Source organism: Lissotriton helveticus, chromosome 8 (assembly GCF_964261635.1).
Source record: "Lissotriton helveticus chromosome 8, aLisHel1.1, whole genome shotgun sequence".
In the NCBI taxonomy this organism is placed as follows: domain Eukaryota; kingdom Metazoa; phylum Chordata; class Amphibia; order Caudata; family Salamandridae; genus Lissotriton; species Lissotriton helveticus.
The window spans coordinates 1,174,166,693-1,174,189,806 of NC_136069.1; the positions used below are offsets into that span (position 1 = coordinate 1,174,166,693).

At 44.6% G+C, this 23,114-nt stretch overlaps 1 protein-coding gene across 1 annotated transcript in view; it reads left to right on the forward strand.

The window, feature by feature from the left end:
- TXLNG (taxilin gamma) overlaps positions 1-7,142 on the forward strand; it is a 256,979-nt gene extending 249,837 nt beyond the window's left edge. Inside the window, exon 10 of the mRNA XM_078658098.1 lies at positions 4,048-7,142. Within this exon, the coding sequence (XP_078514224.1) occupies positions 4,048-4,380 (333 nt within the window). The 3' untranslated portion in view covers positions 4,381-7,142. The remainder of the gene's footprint in view (positions 1-4,047) is intronic.
- The last annotated feature ends 15,972 nt before the right edge of the window (positions 7,143-23,114 follow it).

The following is a 23,114-nucleotide window of genomic DNA, read 5'->3' on the forward strand; positions in this document are numbered from 1 at the left end:
CACACACCACCAGCCGTCACTGCAAGCTTTCACCAGGCGCACACACACACCATTAACCATCAGTGCACGCTTTCACCAGGCACACAGAGTAGTGAGTGCAGAGTAGTGAGTAGAGTAGTGAGTAGTGAGTGCAGAGTAGTGAGTAGTGAGTGCAGAGTAGTGAGTAGTGAGTGCAGAGTAGTGAGTAGTGAGTGCAGAGTAGTGAGTAGTGAGTGCAGAGTAGTGAGTAGAGTAGTGAGTAGAGTAGATTAGTGAGTAGTGAGTGCAGAGTAGTGAGTAGAGTAGTGAGTAGAGTAGTGAGTAGTGAGTGCAGAGTAGTGAGTAGTGAGTGCAGAGTAGTGAGTAGTGAGTGCAGAGTAGTGAGTAGTGAGTGCAGAGTAGTGAGTAGTGAGTGCAGAGTAGTGAGTAGTGAGGTGAGTAGAGTAGTGAGTAGAGTAGTGAGGTGACTAAAGTAGTGAGTGCAGAGTAGTGAGTAGTGAGTTGAGTAGTGAGTTGAGTAGTGAGTAGAGTAGTGAGTAGAGTAGTGAGTAGAGTAGTGAGTAGTGAGTGCAGAGTAGTGAGTAGTGAGTAGAGTAGTGAGTAGTGAGTGCAGAGTAGTGAGTTGAGTAGTGAGTTGAGTAGTGAGTTGAGTAGTGAGTAGAGTAGTGAGTAGAGTAGTGAGTAGAGTAGTGAGTAGAGTAGTGAGTAGAGTAGTGAGTAGAGTAGTGAGTAGAGTAGTGAGTAGAGTAGTGAGTAGAGTAGTGAGTAGAGTAGAGAGTAGAGTAGTGAGTAGAGTAGTGAGTAGTGAGTGCAGAGTAGTGAGTAGAGAAGTGAGTAGTGAGTTGAGTAGTGAGTAGAGTAGTGAGTAGAAAGTAGTGAGTTGAGTAGTGAGTAGAGTAGTGAGTAGAGTAGTGAGTAGAGTAGTGAGTAGAGTAGTGAGTTGAGTAGTGAGTAGAGTAGTGAGTAGAGTAGAGTAGAGTAGTGAGTAGAGTAGAGTAGTGAGTAGTGAGTGCAGAGTATAGTAGTGAGTAGAGTAGTGAGTGCAGAGTAGTGAGTAGTGAGTGCAGAGTAGTGAGTAGAGTAGTGAGTAGTGAGTAGAGTAGTGAGTAGAGTAGTGAGTAGAGAGTAGAGTAGTGAGTAGTGAGTAGAGTAGTGAGTAGAGTAGTGAGTGCAGAGTAGTGAGTAGAGTAGTGAGTAGTGAGTAGAGTAGTGAGTAGAGTAGAGTAGTGAGTAGGACATCACAGGCAGCAGCTGTGCAAGCTTCTTACACTCACAAGGAGACCACAGGCAGCAGAGGTGCAAGCTTCTCACACTCACAAGAAGGACATCACAGGCAGTAACGGTGCAATATTCGCACACTCACAAGGAGATCACTGGCAGTACACACCACATGAACACACTCCATAACACATAGCAACAATACATTGGCATTTACAATGCCATTAGCTCAAACTCAAATAAATCCGAGCCCGATTGCATTTCTAATGCTTGTTCAAATTGAAGGGGACTGGCAAACTTGTCACATATTATGTATGCATGTGCTATAGAATCAGTTTGCACCTTCCAATAGGTGAGAAGGAATCTCACAAATGGATAACGTGAAGGAGGTCCTATATTAAAGATGTGTCACCATAAAAGTAACTCTTGTGGATTGCCCTTTAAGATTGGAAAATGAATTCGACCGGAGAAAGCTGCATACTTTATTATTACCTCGTTGCAAAACCCCCCAGAACCTCCCACCTTGGTTGCGCACCGCGCTACAGTGCTGGAAAGCGACGTTACAGTATGCACAGCTAAATCCTACATATGCCGGAAATATTCCATTACTGGGGATACCACTGCGGGTTGGAAGGGTAACAAAACGTAGTATTGCACCCTGGTTAGAAGGAGGGATCAGCACAGTAACGGATTTATTTAATAACTGGACACTCATGGACCATGACAATTTTGTGAGCAAAACTGAGGCACCTGACCATTTATACTTATTGCACTCCGCACTAGTACAATAAATTAAGACACACTGTGCTCTGCAGCAACAAGAACCCCCCACGCACGAACTCGTTAATGCATTATACTATATGGGCAGAGGTAGACACCTCATCAAATGGCTCTATGTGGGGATAAGAGCACACGCCGTGGTCTAACTTAATACATTGCGTCACACATGGGAGGGAGACTTGGGACGGGAACTGGAGAATAAGGAATATGCAAAAATCATAGAACACCCCAAAAAAGTATCCAGAAATGCGAAATTCTAATTCATACAGACTATTCTACTCCACAGAGCCTATCTCACCCCCAAAAGATTAGATAAAATGTTCCCACAGACGCAACATCTCTGCCCCAGGTGCCAGCTGGAGGGTGCTGACTTATCACATATGCTGTGGGCATGCCCTCCCCTACGTGGGTTTTGGGAGTCGATTAGGCGACACATAGGGAGGCCACACAAAGAGAACCAGGCAACACTATGGAGGAATGTATTTTGGGCCTACATAAGCACTCGTCCAAACACAGAGTACAATACAAATTTGTGAATTTGGCACTCATTGTAGCAAAATGACTCATCACTATGCAATGGAAAACAAAGAAACCGCCCACGAAACACGCTTGGCAGAGCAAGCTAATCCGCTGGGGCAGCACTGAAAGTGCGGCAATAAGGAGAGAAAGCTAAAGGTGTACGTAAAATCTCAATAGCTATGGAATGGGACATTGTTAGAAGCCATGAAAACGCTAGACTTAGACTCTAGCGACACCCCTGTTAATAAATTCATAAACTAATAACTGGAACACCTAACTTGAACGAAATGCATGCATGGGTAAGACTAAACAGACATACCGGGTGTAATTGTGGTAGTCCTCAATTGTAAACGTAGGGCTGTGTATGACTGGTCTGTGCTACAACTTCGACATCATATAAAAGTATGTGTCTTTCTATCATGCAGGACTGGTAGGTGAGGGGAGGGCTGCAGAAAGGGGTTAGTTTACAGTGTGAATTGGGTTACGTTGGGACATGTTTTCTTTAATATGCTGGTTCCGACAAAATACGAATTGTATGGAATATATAGTCTGGTTGTTTTTCCGTTGACAAGTCAAACATGTCCGAGCGGTGCTGGGACCGGCCGCCAGTGGTGCGTCGGTCCCGCACCTGCAATTAGGATGCCACCGCCACCGTGACAGTGGCATCATCTATTCCCAGCATTTTGGCGGGCGGTGCTCACAGCACCGCCCGCCTCAATGATGGGAATGCGCTGTATGTATTGTCATGCACAAGGTGACGGGCACCGCGCGGTGCCTGCCACCTTGTCCATGACAATGTAGGGGGGTACCATAGGTACCCCCCATGTGCACCACCTGCCCACCCTATAACATGGGGGCCCGCAAGGGGCCCCAGACAGCAAACTCTACATGCCTTTCCATGGCGGCCGGCAGCTTCCCGCACCCCTGCTAATATGTATGGCGGTGTCTAGCAGACACCACCACCCTATCTAGCCCCTTTTCCGCCTGGTCGACCGGCGGACGGTCTTTCCGTCCACTGGGTTGCCCCCCCGCCATACTAATACGGCGGGGGAAATGGGTGGCGGCAGAGGGAAATGTAGTGCGGATCACCACCACCATGCGGGCGGTGGCGATCCCCCCCTACATCGTAATCAGCCCTATTGTACCAATCAATCTATCCTCCCATCTGGAATATCGACATTTAACTGGATATACTCGGCACAGCATTGTTATTGTGTGACCCGCTACGAATATTTGGGGGGGTGGGGTGTGATACTTTCAGTTATTCTCTGTGGCGTGGAGGTTGGTGGTGTACATCTGAAGCTGAACAAATCCTTTATGCACCCTCGTCTACTTCCTCTGCTTTTTAATTTGGGTCCATACAATTAATGTGAAGTATCCAGCTGAATAAGGAATATTAGATGCATTTTAATGTGTGGCAAGAAGCTCATCTGTTCTCTGTGGCCTAGGGCAACATCTAGAAAAGTGTTGTGAAGTTGTTTTAGATGGTTAATTCATTCAAAGTTTTATATTTTATACCTTAATTGTCTTCTTTTTTTCTTCTCATCATAGAAAACCTTTCGAGACAAAGAGTGCAAAGGCCTCCATATTAAGCTTGAGCGTTTGGAGAAACTGTGCCGTGCCCTCCAGACAGAGAGAAATGAGCTCAATAAAAAAGTAGAGGTCCTCAAGGATCGGATATCTGTCCCGGATATGGGCAAGGCCACCATGGTGGACATGTTGTCGTCATGTACAATCGAAGAGACTACTAAAGAGCTTGTAACTACAACTGACAAAGAACCTGGAATCCAACCTGATGCTGCAAGTTCGCTCTCCTTTGTTGAGAATTCCATTGAAGAGACTGTCTGTACATGTTCTATGACCAGCATTGACTCTGCTGACTAAATTGTAAACAATGTTGAAATGTATATAAATATATATATATATCCACACATATAGATATATATATATATATATTTTCTGTATAACATACTCTGTTGGTGGTACCTCTTGGTTTTGTGGTGACAAATTTCTTACTTTTCTACCATATCTGTATTTTCTTAGAACTACTGGACTGATGTAGTACAGGATGTTTAGTTGCTTTGGGTAGTCAAATCGATCTTTATTTGCCACTTGTTTAGCGCAGTTTTTCCACATAGTTTCTGAATTAATGCATGTTTTGTTTCTCAGCATATGTCAACATGTTGGTCAAACCATGCATGAATGTAAACCACATTTCAGGGTAAATTGTAATGGACATTAATCGGTTGTTAAAGAAGTATCGTACTGTTTCAGCAGTGTTTAATTCATTTCTTTCCTTGTGTTTAGCAAATAAGACATTACATTCTGAGTACCAATGGCAACCATTTGTCAGTGTGAGCTTATGTTTTTTGTAATGAATAACAGGGAATTACACATTTGTTCAAGACTGATTACAGGGACTTGATTATGTGATGCCTCAAACCATACATCCGTGCTGAAGTTGATTCTCCCATTCACAAATGGAAAACAGGGTGTGTTACAGTCTTGTATACTTCTCAGGGTTTTTGTAGGCAGTCACAAGCTCAATTCAGAAGGATGCCTACTTAAGCGGTTGATGTGTACTTTCAATTCGGTACCGGAGGGACCTTTGTTTAAACGTAAGCACCGAGTTTTGGTGCAAAGGTTTACCATTGCATCTAGACCCATTTTGATAAGCATGTGTGCGACTGTCAGTAGGGAGTACAACTTAGACGTTGTGTGGAACAGGCACAAGACCATTGTCGCTATACCACATATTCCAAAAATAAGGTGCTGCCACGAAGAATAAATTTTTTTTTTTTTAGGTTTTTGTTAGGGTTTTTTTTTTAGCATTGCCATTAATTCCATAATTGCATTAGGGCCAGGTTCTTTTATGTTTGTACGAAGAAATGATGTGAAATGGTTCTGTTTTCAGCAAATATTCATTTTACCTGTTATTGAATAAACGAAGTGCCACTCGCGGACACTAGTGGACCAAATGTTTCTTGTTATGAAAGAGTAGGGGTAAAACTTACGTAATTTTGACGAGCTAAGATTAATATTGCTCTAAAAGTTACAGTTTTATTGGAACTGTAAACGTCGAAAAACCCTGTTGAATAAACTGGAAACAGGCATTTGATCTTTACAACCCTACCATTACTAACCTTTTGGGTGAACCCGGTTGATCAAATACTTTAGATCTCTGGAATCTGTGAAGTATGCTTAGCATTTCGGCTGCTTTCGCTCTCATAGTTGTGATTCTGTGACGAGCACTCTCCAGATTGTGTTTTCTGGTTCCGAAATATTTGCTCTTAAGTTGACTGGCGAAATCTGACTTGCACAAAAAGTAGGTGTTTCTCACTTTAGGTAAACAGTTATGAAATACTTGAATTTTCCTGCTGCACTAAAAAGGCTTCAATAATTATTTGTACATTTCAAATAATTGCAATGTTTTCTTGTAAAGAGATAGTTTAAGGAGTCTGTCTTTTGTTTAAGATTGTTAGTGACTGTTTGATCCATTTTAACCCGTATTCTCTTCTGTCCTGAAGGTCCTTTCGTCTTTTGTTAGGCAAATTTTAAAAAGGTTTTCAGACCGTGGCTCATAAAGCCTTGTGGTAATACGTACACATTTGTCTCTTATATGAGCTAATGTTCACATCGACTAAGTATTAATATAGAAGTGACTTCTGAAGTAGTGTCAAACTTTAGAGTAGCACATGATTTGTTTTTTTTTGAAATTACGACATTCTTTCCTTTATTCAGTATTGTCAGATTCTTGTTTAGTGCTTGTAATTGTTTGCTTTAGACTGTTGAAGCTCATGATTTGATTTGGTGATGCCATATCAACCATCTGTGCACCAGTTCCAATCATGTTGGGTACAGTGTAATCATAGCTCGACTATGAACGGATTTTTAGTGCGAGAATGGTCCAAATTTGCTTGCACTCCGACTGCTAATCTCTGAAAATAACCATGGGCAATCCCTTGTTGGCGCCACATTTGTAGGGTTACTCTATACCTATGCCTGGATTATTTCCTTGTGCCACAATGCATAACTAGTGATGCAGCTTTTAAGTGTTTAGGATTGAGTAAGTCCCCATCTACGTATACTTGAGTAGCGGAGCACACAAACAGCACAACCATTCATTTTCACACTTAGAAAAACAAGTGACCCTAATTATTGTGAATCCAGTTTCGAAATTGTGAAAAAGTAATCCTTTACGTCTATATCACTAAAAGGCCAACTTGTTCTAAAAATACTCCCGTACCCTAACGTATTTGACTAAACAGTAAAATCCTTGAATTAACGCCCCAGGGTGTCAACAGGAATAAAAGGTGTTCATAATTATCTAGGGCATTTTTATTGCATTGTGGTAGTTGCAAAATATATCCTGGGATATAAGCAGCGTCCAGACTCACTGAAGGGATGATAGAATTTGGAACCATTTTCCTACAAATCAAATATGCAGGGTTCTTTAGCCGTTTGGCAAACTGTTTAATTGTTTGTATCATACCTTTTATCAGGAAATATAGAACCTAAATTATTTGCAAAGTCAGACACATTGATTTAACACGAAACCGGCCTTGCATATCATCTTGACTTTTTTTTTTCCCCACGGGACCATAATTGCCATTGCCTTTCTAAATAAATTAAAACTGCTTAACTGACATGTGAAGACAACAGTTTTTGAACCATGAGTAGTAATGTGGACTGTTACTTTAACAGGGCTCTGATCTGTGTTTTCTTTGCTACACCTTTACACCTCTTTGTGCTACAGTTCATTTCTCAGGTGTTACAGAAATAATCTACCTCTTCGTACTGTAAATGAGAATAACTGTGAAAAAAACTTGCAAAAATTTAGTTCGTGCTAAGCACTGCTTTATTTTTACAATCCATGTTTGCTGTCATGAAATGAAAATGGGGGAATGAACAGTCAATCTTGCTTTGCTTTTCAAAAACATTTTGTAGAGATTTTTCACAACTGTGAAACTGAAATTTTATCTACACAATTATGTATAGATTCAGTAAATATGTATGCTTAACATGTGTGCTTCTTCTTTGTACCACAGTTCTGGAACATTCATTGTACTTCATGTTACTTATTGTTGCGAAGGACAATTGGCGATTTTAAGCATAATGTACAAAATAGCCTTTGCATTTTTTTAATAAGATACATGTTTCTTATTCTGAGGTCAAGGTAGTCGTCAGTCTCCTAAAATGTGACTGCATGAACAAGTGATGTTTTGAATATTTGGGAATTTCAGTTGTTTTAAATCCACAGAAATGTTTGTGCTGTCTCCAGTATAACATTGATTTTTTAAACTAGATGGCCTTACTGATTAATGAACTTTGAGTAAACCTTTTCCTGCTGATGCATTCGGGTTTCCCTTCAGAAATCCCTTTGGTTTTGAACAAACGTTTCGGTTTAGAAGCCTTGTTGTCTACTCAGTTTGATCTGCATAGCTATAGAGGGGGATCTGCAGGAAGAGGTGGGGCAATATGCACTATTTGGTCAAGTCCCTGGGCTTAGTTGTGACAAAGGCCTTGCTAACTGTGTCCCTTGATAAGGAAAAAGCCTTTCATCTGGGACTTTTTGGCTGGCTTAAGAATGGTTAGGTTTCCTCTACCAGTTCATTAAATTAGTGTCAGGGACAGGGATTTATGATGGAGTGATTGCCCTGCTTTTTATTAAGGATTCAGGTATTGGTCAAATTAAGATTTTACATACAATTGGGCATGGATGCCTCCTGTAACCTCATATTTGTCCATGCTGTTTAGGGGACAGGTAACCTTAAACATGGTAGGCCGCCATGATACGCCCAGATCATGAAATTATGCATATTTTATTTTGATCTACCTTGCCTACCAAATCCATAGAGCGTTTGAATGTAAATTTGTTCATCTCAGAATATCGCAGTATTCGATTAAGGCCAAGAAAATGGGAGGCCTGCTGATATTTGTTGACTGAAAAAAACATATCAGAATTTTAGGTGAGGAAGAAGTTCTGGTGCCTCAGGCGGGCTCATGAATACAACTTGCTGACGGGTTGCCACAGGGGGAGATTATTCCTTTGTCTGGGGTTAGTCACTTGACTGGCATTTCGTGGTGAGGAGTCGTAGCACTCGGAGGTATCTTGGGCTAGTGAGTTACATAAATTCGGAGAAAAGTAATTTGATGATGGTACCCCATTTTTTATCGAACTTGGGTAGGCTGTAATCTTTTCAATGCCCACTATCTCCCATACCTTGTATAGCCAATCTAGTTTAGTCGGAACGTCTTCTGTTCCCCAGCGAGCCAGCAGCACCTGTTTGGCGGCTCCTAGTGGTAAAGTAATGGCTCTTCCCCAACATGACTTAAGAGGTAGGTAAGGGGGTTTGGCAGTCCCAAAAGGTTGTAACTGGGAAATCTGGGAATTTTGGTGTGATAGATGGAGTAGACTTCCTGAAGGACCGTGGTCCAATAGGCATGTTTTCTTGGGCACTGCCAGAGAATATGGGTGAGAGTGCCTACCTGCTCACAGTTACGCCAACATAAATTGCTGCCACTAGGTTTTTGTTTTGCAACTCTAACCGGAGTATAGCACCAATAGAGTGCGATCTTTAAAAGCATTTATTTTCCCGCAGTACTGCAGGAGGAGGCTCTGGCCCTGTGAATTATATCCTGCTATTCTTTAGGGGAGAATTTCCGCTCCAGTTCTGATTCCCACCTACGCTGCGCTGGGGTCTTAGCTCTATGTTTGGGCTTATTCAAGAAGGAGTAGATATCTGAAAGCAGGCGCTTGTCTGATGTTCGTGTGATATACCATAGCTCAATTTTTGTGAGGAGACTGCTACCATGGGGTTGTACCTGAGGTTGTTACCTAGTGTTGGATCGCTAAATATTGCCAGGAGGTGTCTTGGGGGATTCTGAAACCTGATACCAGTTCAGAAAAATCCATAATCCCTTTCTCGTTGAATAAGTCACCTATCCTTTTACAGCTAGCTTCATGCCATTTCAGATACCTATTCCCTTCTGTCGCTGGGTGGAAGTCTGGGATACCTATGAAAGGGGTCAGCGGAGAAACGGCCTCAGCACCGGCGAGATCTAACCTCCAGCTGGCCTAAGCCACTTAGGGAGACAGGGAATCTTCCATATGTGCATCCCTGCGATTGCGCTATCAATGAAACACCAATGCTTTTCAGACTCTAGTTCATACCACTCAATCATATATCGTGGTTGCGCAGCTTGAAAATATTTCCCTAGGTGTGGGACCCTAAGCCCCCCATCAGCCTGCCTCAGAAATGTTTGATGTCGTACCATATGGGCCTTTTTCTCTTCCTATATGAAATTCCCAATTAGGTGTTGTATTTGCACCAATATTCGTGGTAGGGGGGCATAGTGGTAGTATCTGCATCACATAGAGAATGCGAGGCAGGAGAGTCATTTTAATGGCTGCCAACCTGCCTAGTCACGACATGGTGTGCTTCTTCCAGTTAAGAAATTCACGCTGGGTCTCGTCCAGCAAGGCTGAATAGTTGACCTTAACCGTCTTTTCTGTTGTGGGAAATATATGCAGCCCAAAATAGGAGACGTCTCCTTGTGCCCACTCGAAAGGGAATTTCTGCTTCAGCTGGCCCTGCACAGCCTGGGGAAGGGTGAGGCTGAGTGCCAGTGTTTTTGTAGGTTGATTTTGAAGCCTGAGAACTCGCTAAATATTGTAAATTCTTCTAGTTGGGGAGGAAGGTAGAGTGCTGGTTGCATGAGAAATAACACCACATCGTCTGCATACAGGGATATTGTGTGCTCTGTCACCCATTAGAACCCCAGTGACCGTCTGAAGGTGTTGGACCCTCTCTGCAAATTTCTCCATATGGAGCGCAAAGAGCAAGTTGGAGAGTGGGCACCCCTGGCGAGTCCCTATCGCAAGCAGCCGAGAGGCTATCCCGTTTACTCTAATGCGCGCCTCCAGTGCTTTCTATATGCAATTCACCGATCATTGATAGCGTTCCCCACTCCTAAACCTGCCCAAGGGGTGTCTTAAGTACGAAATACCAAATAACACACCTTTAGTCTTGTCCATGTGTATTAAATCAGTTTATGCAGTTTTTACCCTATCTCTCTCAAAACTAAGTAAAGTGATAAGTATCACACATCAAGTGGGAAGACATCCCTTAAGGATAAGACCCCTCACTCACCCGAAGGTGACCTGCTTTATCATATGGGTCCTCCTTACCAGAATTGATGTGTCTTAAGTACGGCCAATGTACACGGTCAAACGCCTTCTCTGCATCGACCGACAGAAGTAGCGTGGGTTGTTTGGTGTGCTGAGTTTTGTCTAGTAAATGACAGAGGCGTCTCGTCCCTTCTCTGCAATTGCGTTCGTCCTTATGCCTGCAATGCGGCGTGCATTTGTTCGGGACAGCAGGTGTGCTAGGAGTTTCCCGGCTTGTCCTCCGCCCCCCCTCTCCCTCCCCCCCATAGTAGCTCTGCTTAGTACACAGGAGGGCCTATTTCACGCAGTCACAATCCAGAGCTTTCAATTTGTTCCGTGTGCTATTAAGTTGTCTTCTGGTCTGGACCGCACCCGTGCGGTGTTGAACCCCTTCTAGCTACCTGATCTGCGACTGAAGCAGCTCCCGTTTTCCCCTTCTATCTTCTATCCTTATTGAGCCCTGCCACGATAGACAAAAACCGGCCTTGTATCACCGCCTTCAGTGAATCCCAGACCTGGGGAAGTGGAACCGATCCATCGTCATTAATTTCCAGATAATCACGGATCGCAGCTCGTATGTCCGCAATATTGGAATCGTTTGTTAGAGCCTCCACGACCTCTGGCGCGGCGGCCCTCCCAGTAAGCATAGCACCAATGAAATCGGAGAGTTGTCCAACAAAGCCACTGTCACTATCGTTACATCTGTGATCTAGCCCGTTATCCGTTGGGAGCTCCAGAATAAGTCAATCAGCGCATACGTTTGGTGAGATGCTGAGAAAAAAGTGTATTCCCGAGCTGTGGTATTGCGATACCTCCAAGCGTCTGTCAGTCCCACCTCTCCAAGTCTCCGGAGCATAGGTTCTGTGAGTGATCCTGAGTGACCCAGCCGTGTTATTTACCTGTCTAGCTGTGAGTCCTGAACTATATTAGAGTCCCATCCTAACACTAAATCCTCATCTTGAGTCCACAATCCTATTTAGCGTGTCTCGGAGGAAAGCTTCCTGGTGTTCATTAGGGCTGTATATGGAGGCTAGGGTATATGTGTGGGATCCCACCAGGACTCGCAGTGCCAACATTCTGCCTGGTATTTCTGTGTGTGCCCCCTCTCCCGCCGCCCCCCTGGAAATGTGAAGCTATAAGAATAGCCACTCCGGCCTTCTTTTCCATGTTAGAGGAGAAATATTGTCTATCGTACCATTTGGAGCGAAGGTGTCTCCAATCAGCCTGCAGCAAGTGGGTCTCCTGCAATAAATAGATATTGCAGCTCGTCTCTTTAAGCATTGTGAGGAGCGAACACCGCATAACTGGTGTATTGAGTCCTAGGACGTTGAAGCTCATGATCCTAACATTATTGGTGGACATATGGGTACTTAATAGAGTGGCCAGGGTTGCCTCTTGGGGTCATGTGAGAGCAGGGAGTCTCCCATTCCACCCGGACCTATCTCAGGCCTGTGTGGTGGCATGATGTATAGTTAGAGGTGTCTCCCCACATCTTCCTCTTGTCCCTCTCCCCCATTTGCGGTGATTCTCGATGCGGCTTCCTCCCTCTGTCCCATTAAATGTGGATGGCATGACATAGTGTCCCATGGGTGTTAGCAGTGAGCCATTTGGGATATGGGCGTCCTCCGTTACCTGATCTCAACCTTCCCCCCCGTAAAAGGTGTAGCGCCCACCCCTGTTTCCATTTGACTCTGGCCGTCTTCTTGCTAGGCCCCCTCCCCGTGGCATCGAGAAGGATAGGCCTGTTTCTAGAGAAAGAGACAAAAGAGGGAAAAAAGTATAGAAAAGAGATAAGTAAACACACATTGTAAGGATGCCATCAGCCTGGCATATACCGCACTATTGTGCATGGGTCCATGTGTTTGGTGGTGGGTCATCACATAGACGAGCATGAGCCCTCTCTACCGAGTCCGGGTTTCTTCATTCCTGGAGTTGCTGCAGCGCCACGGTGGAGGGTTAACCGTAGGACCTGCGCTCAGACAGTCGGGTTTTCCCCGGCCCCATCTATGTTCTGTATCTGTTGGAGCATTGCCTCTTTCTTTCTGGCTCTCCATAGCTGTAGGCTTGGAAAGTTTCTGACGTCTGGTCCCTTGCCGTCTTCCGGGTTTCTGCAAGTTGCGTGTGACGGTGTCATGTGTTGCGATCCAGGGTTGTCCCCCCTCCTCCAAGTCCAGACCAAGCACCTCCTGTGCCTCCTTCAGTGACCGAACTGAGTGCAAATCTTTGTCCCAAACAAACAAGCCTAAAAGGGTGACCCCAGCGGTATGGGATTCCCTTATCGCGTAGGTAGGCTGTGACTAGTTTCAGGGCTTTACGCCTTTGGAGGGTGAGTGGTGATAGGTCTTGGTAAATTCCACCTTGAAGCCCCTCAAACACCAGGGTCTATTTATCTCTGGTGGTGGCCATTATGATCTCCTTCTTCTTTAAAGAGTGGAGACGTGAGGATGTCATGCTGTTGTCCCGGGTTCTTGGCCGGTCGGCCTGCGCTGTGAGTGCGATCCAGGATGACTTCTTTATCTCCATGTGTTGGGGCCACGTGTCGGAAGAAGCTGATCACCCATTCCTCCAGCTTTCCCCCATCTGCCTGGAGAGGCATGCCTTTAATGCGTATGTTGGATCTACTCAAGCGATTCTCCAGGTCTTCAAGGTGGAGATATAGCTCCTCTCTCTAAACTCCAGCAACTCACAGGCTTGTTGGGTAATCTCCTCCTCCCTATGGTCGCCATTCCTTTCAAGGGAGTCAACTCGGTCACCAATTTCCTGTACCTCTGCCCTGATCTGCTTAATATCAGAGGTGAAATCTTGTCACTGGCACGCCAAATCTTCTCTAAGTGTTCTGAACAGCTGCTCCAAAAAGCCTCGGGTGATTGGCTCCTCTAGCTGCTCTCCAGGAGAGTCCATATCTTTATCCTGTTGTTGGGCCGTTGGCTGTTTCGCCTTTTTGGTACCTGGTTTCTGCAGGAGATCCTTCATACGGTATATGGTCATCTACAGGGCACTGTCTCTCGTTCACCGGCAACGCGGTTGCTCAGACCAGTCTCGGTCAAGGTCGCAGGCCCCTTGGGCAATCTTGGTTGTGGCGACTCGTTGGGGCTCCTTCTGACACTCAGGGTTTACGGGTACCTGTTATGCTTTATGGCATCGCCTTGGCGAAAGCAGCGCATGCGCTCTAACGCCAGGCGAGACCTAAAAACAATGTGGCATATTTACAAAGGGATGTCGCCACTAGAGCGTCTCTTATTTACAAAGCAGCGTTAAGCCACTTAAAGTGGCTTAAGCCCCCTTGTAAATAAGGCCCCTTTTCATGCTGCACTTACCATGAAAGGGGCGTGCAATGGGTGTTGTAGTGTGCGTTCCGCTGCCACACTCATTGCTTTTTGACGATGCCCCATGTTTATAAGGATGGGGCAGGTCCAAAAACTAAGGCCAGGTAAAACCTGGTCTTAGGATGGCGATACGAGAAAATTTTACACTTCTTTTTTTTTGCTTTTTCTATGTGTGCTGCATTGTGCCGCACACATAGAAACAGAAAATTGTAGATTTTTTATGTGCGTGAAGGTGTCCCTTCCTGCACATAAACCATCGCCCCTGAAGTGCAGGCACCGTTGTAACATGGCGCAAGGGTGCCTGCACTGGCACTAGGCAGATTTTTTTTTAGCGCCTGCACTAGGGGAAATGAAGGGGTGTGCCGTAATTTTGTAAATACGGCGCAACCCTGCGTTTAATGTCTGAGCGCGGCGTTACCAATGTTGGCGTAACAACGCAGTCTTTATTGTAAATATCCTCAAAGGGTCTCATTTACAATCCTCATGCTCTGGCAGTACATCACTTTTTCCCCATATAAAAATGACTCTCCGGTGGCGTAAGGGACTTGTAAAGAAGCTCCTTAATATGCTAAAAATTGTATAGACCTATACCATGTCCTGACCAAAAGAAGGGTAGCAATTGCCTGAAAATGCGCTGCAGCTCTCCTGTTGAGAACTAGTGGCTAGGGGAGCTCAATAAATGGGACATGGCAGAGGTGGACCTGGGGGCATTTCTAGCTGCCAGAGGGGAAAAGGGCCCCCTTAATGAAACATCTGATTAATATATGGAGGCACTGAAAGCCAAAACAAATGGGAGGCGCCATGTCCCCAAAAATGTAGAAATACTAAGATGGGTTAACTAATGGGGATGTATTGGGACTCGTGAGTCCCCGGATAGGAAGGTAAAATAAAATGCGCCCTAACCAGACAGCGCAATGGTGGGATCGGAAAAGCGGAGCAGAGCTTTGGCAAAGCAGCAGTTCTCAGATCAGATAACTGTACAAGAATGCTCATCTGCTAAAATGAATTGTATGTACCACAAGCAAAATAAAAAAAATCGAAAAAGAACTGCGATGCATGCCTAAATGTCTGTGTATTTTAATACAGCAAAGAATGAAAACAATAAAGAGCGACCTGGGAAAAAAATTAATTAAGCCATTTCGTGATACAATGGGGCATATTTACTAGAAGGTGGTGGAGCGCTGCGTTAGCCAACTCGGCTTATCGCCACACTTCACCACTTCCAAAACGGAGGATTGTATCCTATTTACAAGGATACAGTGCAGCCCTGCATTTCCCTCTGCGCTGGCGCAAATTTACCCGGAGGGCTGCCGCACTGCTCTTGTTCCCGATCCCGCCTTCACCGCCACCAGGACTCCAAGTCCCAGCTCTTCCCCTGCGGCGCTCACCACCGACACCAGCAGGAAACGCCCGGAGGCGCTTGAAAAGAGCAGGGCTGCTTCCGTCCCGCGGGACGCGCCCCGGGCGGGCCCGTCGGAGGCTGGGCTGGGCCACCCTCCTTTCATCTTTCGTCTGGTATCTGCTGATGAATCTTTCACCAGGTGAGCAAAGGCCGTCGTTTTCCATCTCGTAAGAAAGTCTTATGCGTCAAAAGCATTTTTGGGGAAACGTGTGGGACAAGTGGTTTCCAGACCTGCCGTAACAAGTATTGACACTATGCTGGAAAGAGCAGTCAGTATTGTCAATAACGAAATTGAACTGACCGAGAGGCGTTTATCTCTTGGCCTACCACTCCACTCATTGATTTCGGCAGTTGAAGTTAGTAACCCAAGTATGCATGATTCTGACATAATAACCGACACTTGTGAGGCCTCGAAAGATGTTGTTATAGTTAACACCTCTATACCAGACACTTCTCCTACTACTGCTGCACCTATTGGGTCTAAACGGAAGAGGAAGCCAGCCAAGACTGTAAGCGCAAAGAGAAAGCAACCTATTCACCCGTGCTCTAACCATACAACATTGAATTCCTGGATACGTCCTGCTGCCAACCTTACTACAGTGGAGGCTCAAGTACATGCATCAGCCACTAACCCTCTTCACTGCTCTATTGGCACCCAGACTGAGACTGTCCAAGCCTTTACAATTAACGATTGCGGCAGCAGCAGCGAAGTGGCTATGAGTTTAATATTGGACACAATCACTGAGCGTGTCAAATGTGTTCTTGACAATTTTGTTTCTTCTTTTAGGAACTCTTTGCCTGTTATGTTTCCCGCCATTCCCGGCCCCCAATCTATGATGCCTAATATTACTCCTAGTGTAGTTTCTACTACTTCTGAAAGCAATAGCACAAGATTATTAAGCTCGTTAAATCCATTTACTAACAGCACTCGTAGCCATCAAAACACGCCAAACAATTCTAGCAATTTGAATTCAGGAGTAGATAATTGTGTTATGTGTAACAAATCTCGTTCTTGTATTGACACTGTGGGAACTGATGGGTTGAATAGGAACATAGCCCAGGTTTTTTTTTCTTTTTTTTTTTTTTTGTAAGACCTTTATTCACAGTTAGCAAATTACACAGCCTGAGCCTACAACCCTGAGGCCGGCCCGCTATTGATGATGTTTATCCAATAAGCAATAGTTCAGCCATGTAATGCAGTGCGGAAATTCCAGTCCGAGCCACCTCGTATGCCCTCCGTAGGACTCTTGGCAATAGTTAGTATGAGTCTTACATTTTGTCATGACAGAACAATTTAACAGTAAACATACCCCAACTTAAGACCTTGCATGTACCTCATACACAACCTATACAGTAAGTGGAACTGCATTCCATCAACACCCCAGCACAACCCCCAGCCCCCCCGACTCTCTCCCCTGTATCACACATATCAGCACATCCTGTAGGACAATCTAATCCTCATCATCTCCCTGCAGTGAGGTCAGGTAGGCAGTTAAGAAACACCATTTATCCTTTGGTCTCGAGCGCATTGGTAAGTCCTCCTCATACGTTTGCAGCTTATCTCGGCATACGGACATGTCATGCAGCCACACCTTTGTAGTCGGTACCCTACGGCTGTGCCAACATTGCGCCACCTGTCTTTTCGCTAGTAACAGGGCGATTGCACAGAATCTGCGCTTTAGCGCTCTGAGTTGGGGTATAATCCCTAGTAAACAGACCTGTGGTGTGCACTGTACCTCATCCTCTAACATGGTCGTGAGTTTGGCAGTAATCTCTACCCAGTATTCCGCTACTTTCTCGCAAGTCCAGGCCAGATGCACAAAATCCGCACCCTCCCTGCCACAGCGCTTGCATTTGTCTTCCTCTTGCAGCCCAAATTTACGCAGTTTCGTCGGCGTGTAGTAGGCCTGATGTAGGAACTTGAAATGGATAATTCTCAGATTTCCATTTGGTGTCAGTATCTGTGTCAGTGCGCAGGAGCTTTGCCATTCCTCATCTGTTAGTGGTGTTTCTAGTAGCGCATCCCACCTCCCCTTAGCCTTAAGTGTGTGGCCCGCTATTTCCGATTGTGCAGCAGTGTATAGTCTGGACACCAAGTGTGACAGGTCTTTTGTAGTGATCAGCATCTGCAGGGGCGCCAGGCTTTCCGGTTCCGCAGGGAAGGACGGGTAGTGCTCCCTCAACGCCCTCGTTAATCTATAATATGTGAATCTAAACATAGGAGTCTGGTTTTGGATATAACTCAATCGGTCTATGTCCTGAAATGTGCCTTCCTGAAACACGTCACCCATCTTATCAATTCCAGCTCTAGTCAGCAGAGACATCCCCACTTTTTCGCCAGTGACTGACAACGCCCGATGATTCTGCAAAGGCATGTCCGGTGCATATAACGGGGTTTTGTGAGCCAACTGCCCTAGCTTATTCCACGCTTTAATCGTGGTGTCGACCGTGTTGATATCCTTCGCATGCAGTGGCGGTCTGGTGTGTGACAATATCGCGGATAGGGGGATAGGGTGGGCATCTCCCTCCTCAATAGCCACGTGAGTAAGATAGGGGACTTCGTGGTACCAGTATGCTGCATACTGTGCCTGGGCACATAGGTAATATAGTAGAAAATCAGGCACCCCGAAGCCGCCCTCGGCAATCGGGAGCGTCAATGTCTGTAAATCAATACGAGCTTGTTTACCCGCCCATATCAGGGTTAGTACCAGTGACTTTATATGGCGGAAGACCTCTCGTGTTGGCATGATGGGTATAATATTAAAAAGATATAGTAACTTGGGTAAAACGTTCATTTTGACGATCGCTATTCGATCAGCAAGCGATAGAGGTAAGTGGATCCACCGACGGACCTTCTCGTCCAGTTTGGAAAGTACCACCCCATAGTTAGCTCGCATGACTTCGTCCGGATTCCTGTGAAACATGATCCCCAGATAGCGAATCGGATCCTGCTGCCACTCTAGTGGGAAATCAACCTCAAAGGGATCTGTGGTGTCTGTGAGAGGTATGATTGAGGATTTGGACCAATTAATCGCTAATCCCGAGTGCCCTCCAAATCGGATGTATTCTCTGAGTATCGGGTTTAGATGCACTTCTGGATCGCGCACGTAAAGGAGCATATCGTCTGCATAGAGCGATATGTGTAGCGGCCTAGCCACAAATTGTAACGCCGATTCCTTGTAATTTTGTCTCACTATGCACGCTAGCGGCTCTAACGCCAGCGCAAAGAGCAAGGGTGACAGGGGGCAGCCCTGCCTTGTTCCTCGCCCAATGTCAAACGGAGCTGAAACATAACCATTAACCCGGACCCTTGCACATGGTTGAGTATATAGCAAGGAGATCCACTGGACAAACCTTTTTGGGAAACCCATCCTATTTAGGACAGCTAGCATATAACGCCATTCAATGGAATCGAACGCTTTCGCAGCGTCTAGCATCACAGCCACAGCTCTAACCGAGGGCTGCAGGTAGTGTGCCAGTGCAAATAAGGTTCTGGTATTATGCGAGGTTGACCTAGTGGGTACAAACCCTGCTTGGTCCGGAAGGACCAGTCGAGTCATCAGAGGGGACAGCCTGACAGCCAACAGTTTAGCTATTATCTTCGAGTCTACGTTGATTAGGGACAGGGGTCTGTAGGAATCGCAGTGTTCTGGATCCTTGGATGGTTTCAGGAGTGCCATAACATAGCCCAGGTTGACACTAACACAACTACCAATGGTGTTTTGAGAAATCCTATACCATTTAATGGTTCACGAGAAGGGGTCACCAACGTCATTAATCAGCCTGAGACTGGGGGTAATACTGAGGTGTTAAACCTACCACCGGAGGCGTGTCCCTATGTTGTCGTTTTGGAAGGCGTCCCCCTCCCCCCCCTCAGATCTGACCAGGCAGAATCATGGGAACAGTTACGCTGTAAGTGTGCGGACTGGCTGTCCAAACACAAAAGATTCAGGCTAACATTGATTGAGAATATAATCATGGTACAAAGAGTGGGCTGGTTGGGCATATCTCAAAAATGTATTAGAGGTGATTGTATAGTTATTAACTTTCGTAGGCCCTCTGTGGCAAAAGCCATATTATCACCACACATGGACCAGAGCGACTTTACTACTAGTATTTGGGCTCTCCCATTGGGCTACTTTTATAAACCCCCTTTTGAGGTATTTTGTCCCAATATGCCCCATTCTGTCCCAATTGTTAATCGATTCGCGCCTTTATCAGATTAAGATTGTCAGGACTGACTGAGTGCCCCACACACGAATCAAGTATTAACTGAGGAATCAGAATTGGTACCCCCTGGAATGTGTCCTCCACTCAGCAAACCTGATATCTCGACCCTAAGGATTGCAGATACGTCACTCAAAATCTTAAGTTGGAATATCGCAGGTTTAGCATCTTAATTGAATCTATCTGATTGGCAGGAATTAATTAGTAGTCAGGACATTGTTATTATGTTCCAAGAGACCTGGGCAACTCAGGAACTGTTTATGGAGGGGTTTGAATGCTTTAACGTCCTATCCCCCATCCCTGAATTAGGGTAAGCCAGTTGGCGGCCTCTCAACATGGATTAACATCAGGGCAGGAGGTCGCGCCAGAGCCTTGTGTACCAACAGTCATACGTTCCAGGCTACCATTTACACACGGGGGTCTTGCTTTATTTGTTTAATTTTTAAAACAATGATTTTAAATCTATTCCCAATATGAACTTTATCGAATTATTTTATTTTTAATTTACAATCTGATAACCGGGATATGAAAGCCAAAAGTATATGCATAGGTGGTGACTTTAATGTTAAAATCCAAAGTAGCATTCATTATGCCATCCAAGTTCCTAATATGGGTCTGGTGAGTAAAAGAGGGGACCAGCTACTGAATCTCCTAAGTTCAAATAACTTTTAAAACACTATGGAGATTGCAGCAGTGCCCGCTAGGGATGGTCTTATGGAACCCACCCATAGAGGAAGGGGTTCATCCTCCACCATTGATTACATCTTCATTACTGCCTGTCTAGATGATTTTGTGACAAAGGTCGAGGTAATTCCGACACTCCAGGGGGATCACAACCCGAAAAACATGACCTTAAGTTTTAGAGACAGACCAAGCTATGAGCACGCCCAGGGCGCTAGAGATCTAATAACTACCACTGATAATCTTCGATTGGTGTGGCGTGGCATAGATAATAGAGCAGTGTTTGAAAGGATGGTAAGATCTTATCTTGATTTGATCGACACTTGTTTGACATATAGAGAATGCAATCGGCATGTTGTTGGCGCCTTTACACAGCTTTGCTCTGGGATTAAATCGCTACTGTCCACACCAAACGGGAAGCCTAACTCAGACCCTGGATGGTTTAATGTTGACTGCTCTGCAGCCAATAGATCCCTGCGAAGGGCGCTTGTCACTAAACCCAGGAATAGCACTCTCATAGCATCACTCAGGTTAAACTATAAGAGATCAACTAAAATTAGAAAAGATGAGATTATTAAGGACCATTGGGACAATCTCGTCCGGGCAAATGCTTTATAAACAGTAAGGATTTTTGGCAGGCAGCCAAAGGCATGAGATCTTTGGGAAATACAATGTTACCTATTAGTTGTAACATATCAAGTGAGTCGTGGGAGAATCACTTTAGTAAGATCTACGCTACCCCGGACTCTAGTTCAATCTGTGTGGCCCCTATTCCAACTATTGGGCTACGGATCGAACTATCTGAAGTTGAAGAAGTAATCACCCAGAGCCTGGCACATAAAGCCCCTGGGCCTGACGGCCTCCCCATTGATCTAATAAAGAGTCACTCCAACTTTTGGGCACCATTACCTTTAAACGTTTGTAACAATTTGATAAATTCCCCTATACCCCAAACCTGGTCCTCCAGCATTATAGTACCAATTTTTAAGAAGGGGGACCGATCTAACCCAAGTTGTTATGGGCCGATCTCTTTGATCGATAACACTTTGAAAATCTTAGGGAGGGTACTATATAACCGGATCAAATCGTGGGTGGAAGAATGCCAGGTTTTACATCAATGTCAATTGGGGTTTAGGAGCAAAGTGGGCACTGTGGAACAATGCCTTAACCTCAATTTGATTATTGGCAAATATAACATAGCCAAGAAATCACCTCTTCATGTCTGCATTCGATTTTGTTAATAGATCCCGACTGTGGTCCACCCTCTTAGATTATGGATTGGAGGAGTCTTTGGTCTCCCTTTTAGCATATTTGCACAGAGACCTACACGCCAGGGTCCGCATTAGTAGGGATGGTGAGGTTTCCGAGGCCATTAAAGTTGGTAGGGAGGTCAGGCAGGGTTGTGTCTTGGCCCCCCTCCTATTTATCTTATACATCAATGATTTAAGTAAGTGCTTGGTCACCTCAACTAAGGACGTTCCACTCATTAACGGTAATAAGATCCCAGCATTGTTATATGCCGATGATGCTGAACTAATGGGACGCACTCCAAATGTCTTACGCGTACTGGTTAATGGCTTTGTAGAGTTTATGGCCACCCTGGATCTATGTACCAATTAAAAAAATCTTTTTTTAATGACGTGTGGGTCTTAAAAGTATTTTAACTCACCTATAGTTTTAAATTCAAACCGATTACTGAGCACTCGCACTTTTTCTTACCTTGGTTTGGTTTTTTCATCTAATGGCTTGTGGAATGAGCATGTGGCCCATTGTAGGAGGAAGTTCACCAACTCCATTAACACCATACTTGGGATTCCTAAGCCAAAGAATGTTGAGGTGGTGTCTTCTATTCTTAAGATCTATACACTTCAATGTATACCAGTCGCAACTTATGGTGCGGAAGTCTGGGGACACACGACTAGTGGTTGCATCCAGGGTGAAGAGAATAGATTCTGTCGTAACCTCCTTGGTGCACCTATTTCCTCATCCAAGTATGCAAGCCATAGTGAACTTAACCTTCAATACATAGAAGATTATATCAAAGCCCGTCCCATGTTATTTTGGTTGAGAATTTGGAACAATCCCGCAGCAGCGCTAACAAGAGAGATAATTTTAGATTGTTTGAATTGTGACAGGGGGATGTATATAGCTGGCTGCGGTTCACAAAAGTCTAACCAGTGTAAATTTGGAACATGTATTTTTAAATCCCTTAAACCTTAATTCTATCAGTAGCAAATCCCTTCAGAAGATCTTGTACTCTTCATATAAAAAAGATAGTTTAAACATAGAATGTAAAAAAACTTCAGTGGTCAGATATATGGAAATTGAGAATGTGACACGAGGGACATCGAAATATCTGTTAAAACCAATCAGCCGCTGGGAAAGGGGTTTTCTTTTTTCAGCTAAGGATAGTTACTACGAAATACATGCTGTCATTTCCATTGGGTTTTATCAATAATCTTGACTGTTTACTGTGCCCCTGCAACAATCAACACAAACAATCAATGCTGCACTTTTTTTTTTTTTGTTCTTATTATTCGTTTCTCACCAAAAGATTTTTGATTCCATACTTTAAAACCTCACAAAATATTGACTACAAAGCTGCTTACGGGAGGGTCTTAGATTTAAATGATGATGAATTAATCTTCCGGGTTGGATCGTTTTTGAAAGCTGCAGTGCGTACTCGTAATTCCATGCAATCCTGTTATATTTTTGAACTTTATTGAAACGACTGGCCTAGTTTTTATTTTATTTTTTATTTTTTTTTATTTAATTTGATTTGGTGCTTGACTGAGGACCACAAATATTTAAT